Genomic DNA, 6,306 nt, shown 5'->3' on the forward strand with positions numbered 1-6,306 from the left:
CCCAGCCTCCCCTGGGCACAAGGGAGATCCAAGTCATACGGGCTTCCTCATCTTTAAAAGGAGAGCATGTATTAGATCAGGAACTCAGTGGGGGACACCTGTACCTGCTGGGGTGAGAGGTACTTTTTCAAATCTCGGATTGTATGTGGTAGCAGGTCATGGAGGGAGATCCTAATGGGAGGGGCTGCATGTATTCATGAGCAGGCTCACGGGACAGCTTTAAACTGTGATACAGAGTGGCCCCAGGAGCTGAGGTCCAACCCCTGTGACTTCGACTCTAAGGACAGAATCATCTGGGCTTGGTATGCAATAGGTAGGGGCTCAGATGCTTCATAACTGACCAGAGGAGTAAGAGCAGCCAACTCAATTGAGCACCTTCCGTGCACCAGGCACTGGATGCAGGACGTCTGTTCTCCACAGCAACCCTGCGTGTTTGGTGTCCACATTTACAGCCAAGAGAGGTTCAATGAAGGTTGCAAGGACCCTCAGAAAGGAGACCGAAGAAAGATCGAAAATCATTGGGAACTGGCTGATGGGCAAAGGTCCCTTCAGCGCTGATGTCTGGAGTTCTTGGCACCCCTGGCTGCACCGTGAAAAGGCAAAGTGGCATGACAAGGTGATGTTCCCGAAAGAAAAGTGCAGACCCATCCTAAAGTTGGAGAGATCGTGAACCTGCGTCAGGACCTCGCTTGAATTCAGAAGCCAAAGAGTAAAATAACCTGGTGGACTAAGTTCTTCAATTCTCATAAATTCCCCTAAGTCTCTTCTGGTCCTCATTTAGCTCAGGTTGGTAAACATTAACTGAGCAGCCTCCCCGTCTCAGATCCTGGGGATACAAGATTACTGAAGAATAGTGGCTTCCCATGAATCTTCAATCTGCCAGGGGACACAGACCTACAGGGAAGAATGTAGCATGATGTGACATGCAGTGGTGGGACAGACACCCCAGGTGCCAGAGAAGACACCTCATTCAGGCTGGGGAGCCTGGGAGGGCTTCCTGGAGGAGGTGACACTGGAACTGAGGCTTAAAAAGATTGTATTATTGTAATCAGTATGCACTTATTGTCCTGCATCTTCTTCTCTCGACTGTATTTTACACGTGCATCTCCATGCCCCTATGTAACCTAGATATTTAGGATCAGTGTCTGACATTTCCTCCATTTAGGGGCCCGCACTGGCTTGAGCAGCCCCCAGTCATTGAATGCAGGCCCATTTCCAGTCTTCGGTCCTGTGACTAGGGGCCACGGTGACCACACCACCGCTACCATACCCCAGTGGGCTCCTCCCTGCCTCTGGGGAAGCTGCTTGCAAGGAGAGGACACCTGGGCAGCAGGGGTGACTGTCAGGGACCTGGGGGTGCAGGTGAGGGCAGCTCTGCATCTCTAGAGAAAACCTTGAGGGCTCTGCCAGAAACTGCATCCACATATCCCCCCGACCAGGGGAGCCATCTATAGCAAGACCTCTGAGCCAGGAACCCCGAGAAGTGCAGACAACCCCAACACACCTGCCATTTGCCCCCTCCAGATGTCCCCAGGCTTATATGTGGCCTCACCTCTCCCTACCTCTGCCCTCCCTAGCCACTTGACCCAGCAATGGCATAAAGTCCTTAAGGGTAGGGACTTGCCTGGCAGGTTTGGTATTTAACTTTGAATTCTTCACAAGGTCTGGGCCGTGCCAGGTATGCAGTAAGCACTGTTTCACAGTCTTGGAGGCTCAGTACATTGTACAAAGGGGTCTGCAGAGAGCTCACAGGAACCAATCTCCAAGAATGAAGTGTCACAGCAGGTGGGTATTTCTGAGACATGTAGGGTACTTCCTGTTGCCTCTGAAATCACACTCCGGGCACCTACCCACTCTACCTTTGTGGTAAGCCGGTCTTGCACACGACAGGGTTCTTGGAACAAGGAATGGTTAATGCACCAGCCCAGCCTCAGCCCCAGCCTGCAAATCGAGGCTGCCTGAACACCTGGCCCACAGCACCTGGGGTCGCAGAGGCAAAGGGCACAGGAAGGGTACATACAAAATGAAATTTGTTGTGAAGAAAAGGAATGGGGAAGACAGACATTTCTGAAGGACACCTTTATCAAAAGTTTCAAGCTTTGAACCATATACTGTTTTTTGTGTTCAAAAATTGAAATTAATTAATTTGGGAAAAGAACATGGTTTGGGGAGGGTTTTTGTGGGGTGAGTAATTAGAGGACAAGGTGAGGGTGTTGGGAATGGAGAGGCCTGAAGTGGTTCCTGGAGTGTGTCTGATTCTGTGAAAAACGGGAATTTGGAAAGTAACAAAGGACTGCATAGAAGTCAGCTGCAGTCCAAGGAAGCAACTGCTTATTGCATCCAACTGGAGTGTCAGGGACACAACCAGAGCTGAAGGGGACCTCAGAGGTCACAACATTCAGTAGTTTTGGACCAGAGACCCAGAAGATCTGCACAGCTTGTTCAAGACACCACATCAGTGTGTGGCAGTGTCAAGAGCCGACACCCCCGGCCAAGTGTGATGTCGGTCTTCAACCACACGTTCAAGTGGCCTGGGGACCACAGAGGCCAGTGTCCTGGAGAGAGGGCCAGGGAGGGGATTATAGCAAACAGCCAGTTGCCACCAAGGTTCCCAGAATGAGCTGGGAAGCAGGACATCCCCCAGGACAGGCCTGAGCCAGGTCTGCAGAGCTGCCCCTTTCAGTGGTGCCTGCTCTGCCTGCCTTTCCAGTGCGTGTCTGCTGGCACCTGCCTCTTCTTCCCTCTCCAGAAGACCAGAGGACCCCACGCTGCAGGTTTTGTCACTTCCCTGAGGAGAACAGGCTTCTGGCTGTGCAGACGGTGGAAAGCCCCAATTATGCATGCCACATGCACACCCGTGTGCTTTGCAGGGCACACGTGCATCTGCATCAAAACACACCAGCCACCCCTGGAGGTTCACAAGCCCACAGGTGACTGTGCGATGCACCTTCACGGGTCTGTGTATGCCAACACAGCTTATCCTTCGTGCCGAGTTGCCTGTGGTGCCCGGGTCTCAAGTCGCAGCCCCAGCTGGTTCCCGTGGCAGGTCCTGCTCTCTGCTGCGCCAGGGCTCCTCCACCGAGCGTGCCTGAGTGTGCGGTGCACGTTCGCTGTGGGCGTGGAGCCGGCTCACTGTTCTCACCTGGCAGGCCCTGGTTATGGCTCCCAGCCTGGGGGAGAACTTCCCTTTGCAAAGTTAGATAACAGGCCGGGCTCTCTGTCAGAGGATTGGTGCGGTGGTTCCACGTGCTGCAGCTGGCACAGGGCCAGGCCCGCCCTGCCAGCCAGCGGGAAGGGAAGGCCTGGCTGCAGCCGGAGCTGGCAGGTGGCCCAGCTGGGGGTGGACAGGCAGGCTGGGGTCCACGCTGTCCATTGGCTGCCTCAGGCTCCCACCCCGCCCGCCTCCACAGCTTGCGGCTCCTCAGCCAGCTCCTGCCTCTCCAGCTGCTTCTGAACTCCCAGAGCAAGCTCCTCCTGCCATGTCAAGCTGTGACCGGATCGGAGTGGCCCCTGCCATGGACATGCCTGAGGTTCTCAAGTCCCTGCTGGAGCACTCTCTGTCTTGGCCAGAGAAGAAGACAGGTAGGAATGGAGGTGGCCTGCATTGGCTGGCCACCCAGGTGCCGAGGGACGGGGGCAGCCACAGGCACAGCAGCAGGACAGACATTTACCTCCAAACTAGAGGGGGTCCCTAGCAGGGGTCTGCCCTTGGTCCCTTCCTGGGCCAGAGGAAGGGCTGGGGTGCAGAGAGAGACACGGTGGGCAGTGCCACTGCAACTCCGGGACTGCCCCCTAGGCCTGCTAGCTGGGGGGCGCTATGGCCAGCATGTGGCCACTGACAGGTGCTGTGCTCCGGTGGGACATGGACAGGACCTGAGGACCCTGCTGAGAGAATGCCCTGGGTGCTGATGCTTATTAAGTCCCCACCCTGTGCATGCTGGGGTGGCAGGGGACTGGCAGAGACTGTAGCTGTGGGCAGTCTCGGGTCTGGAGAAGAGGCTTTCCTCCATGCGCCTGTTTCAGCTCCCGCTCGCTGGAGGGCTGAACCCACGGATGGGAGGGAAGCTGTTATGTAACAGAACTACAGGCTTGAAGCCCGGGTTCCTAAGATACCACAGGCAAACATGGGGCAAGGGAGCCGGCGGAGGAGGGCGTGGACCACAGGACAGAACCAGCTGCCAGCCCCAGGTGTCTCCCAAGTCCTGTCTGAGTAACCCAAGGCAATGGCTAGCTTGGGGGCCACCTGCTCAGGGTACCCCCACCCCCACCCCGCTAGATATTTCTCCCATCTCTTCTGTTCTGAGATGTCAGGGGCTCACACCCAGGTCCTCATTGTTCAAACAGTCCAGGTGCCTTTAGAGGAACCCAGCTATTCTCGGCTGCCCGAGTCTGACTTAGGAGCCCCGGTGTCCCCTCAGGGGCCCTCTCTCAAGCCTGTCCCTCATATACATGTGGTACATTTCATCACCAGGTAGCCCTGGTTGTCCCCGCAGGACTTCCTTCCACAGGACCCTCAGCCCACTCCCAGGCTCTGGAGCCTGAGGACAGACACCACAGCCCCTGCCTTCTCTCTCAGCCCTCGGGCAGCTGGGCTCAGGGAAGGAGAGGCGGCAGGCTCTGCTCCATGGAGACACTGCTCGAGAGAAGAAGGTGGGTCCCAGAGCTCAGGGCAGGGTCCCCATGGGCTCTTACGGGAGCAATGGGCCCCGGCCCCTCAGACCACACCCTGCAGTTTTGAACACTGGGGCTGTCCGGGCCACCCTCCAAGGCAGGCATCACAGAAGGAGTTCCTGTGCCCTCCTAGCACTCAGGACCCCAGCTGCTCACCAGGAGAAGCCCATCTCCTCAGATCACCCTCAGCTCAGCCTGGCAGATGAGCTACGGCTGACATTTTTTTCCCATCTCTGAACGGCAGCCCATGTGGGCTGGCGAAGCTGAAGTTCATCCAAAAGCTAGAGGTAGGGGGCTCCCTTCTTGGTCCAGGTAACCAGGGAAGCCGGGATGTCCCGGGTGGCCGACTGCATGCACAGGGAATGGCTGGGCTGTTGGCAGCTTGCAGGGACAGCTCCGAGCTGGGCAGGGAGGGGTGCTTGGGGGCAACTCAGGGCGCTGCTGCTCTGATGAGGATAACAAGGCCTTTGAAGTGTGGCAGCAGCTGCTGGTTGCTGGCTCGCAGCTGGTCCACAGAGCCCTGCGACAGCCGGAAAGTCCCCATCGCTCACTGTGGATGGGAAAGTCGGGGCCCAGCGCTGAGAAGACTTGCTAAGGTCTCAGGCAGAGCTCTGCCAGACGCTGGCCAGCCCTGACTTGAGGATCAGCTGCTTTGGTACAGCTGGGTTGCTCCAGGAGCACGAACCAGTGTCTCGGGCCACCTCCTATCACTTCTCTATGTGGTATCTCACTGAGGGTCAGAAGCATGAGGCCCCGCGGGACTGACAGATGCCAATGGGTAGATTAAAGGAGGGGTCAGTGCATCCCACAAAGACCTCACTCACATTACTGCCCCCAACCCGCCATCACCACTTTCCAAAGCTCCCAGATTCTCCAAATCTTTTATAAAAATAAAAGTATCTACCTGAAAAGCAATATAACTCAGTGGGAAGAGGGCACACACGCCATACAGAACTAGAATTTAGAGCAGTCATGTGGCAAGTACTTTAACAGTTCTTGATGCAGCAGCTTCTCTCCCTGTGTTCCCCACTCTGGTTTTGGACCTCAGTGGGAGGAAGACAGTTGAGGTGCCAGTTGCCCTGGAAACAGTTGCCCTCAGGATTGCTTGCCCTTTGCTTCGGTGTAAAAGGGGTGGTTTTTCGTGGGGGACTGGGACCTCTTAACAACCCACCACACTTTCTCCAGCCAAGTGACTGCAGCAGCACACATGTAGATCACGTGCGGAGCATATCTTGGGTCCAGCATGAGGGAATTTCAGAGGAAAGCGTGCGGGGTGTGAGAAATCCCAGGTGTGCTCTCACGAGACTGCTCTTCCTGCAGCCTCTCACTCCATTTTCTAGTTCAAACACGCTCCCTGAGACCAACCTTGGGATCTCTCCCTCTCCCTCTCCCTCTCCCTCTCGCTTCCCACCCCAGCCTGTGCAGGCAGACCTCCACCTCTTTCCTGTCCCTGGCTAAGCAGGCTTTATCTAGCAGAGCTCATCAGGCTTCAGCCTCCCTGGCTTCAGGTTACAATGGCCACCTGGTGGCCCCTCACTCTGAGCCACCAGTTTGACCAACTTTCTGTGGGCAGAGAAATCCATGTCCAGCAAAACGGTGGGTCTGTATCCCGAGCCCTGACTCAGTTTCCCCTCT

General features: G+C 56.1%; 1 protein-coding gene across 1 annotated transcript in view; it reads left to right on the top strand.

Moving 5' to 3' along the window:
• Positions 1-3,301: 3,301 nt before the first annotated feature.
• Positions 3,302-6,306, top strand: part of TEF (TEF transcription factor, PAR bZIP family member) — a 21,678-nt gene continuing 18,673 nt past the window's right edge. The window contains exon 1 of the mRNA XM_019660582.1: positions 3,302-3,582. Coding sequence (XP_019516127.1) covers positions 3,480-3,582 — 103 coding nt within the window. The 5' untranslated portion in view covers positions 3,302-3,479. The remainder of the gene's footprint in view (positions 3,583-6,306) is intronic.

Source organism: Hipposideros armiger, unplaced genomic scaffold (assembly GCF_001890085.2).
Source record: "Hipposideros armiger isolate ML-2016 unplaced genomic scaffold, ASM189008v1 scaffold_321, whole genome shotgun sequence".
NCBI classification, from domain to species: Eukaryota; Metazoa; Chordata; class Mammalia; order Chiroptera; family Hipposideridae; genus Hipposideros; species Hipposideros armiger.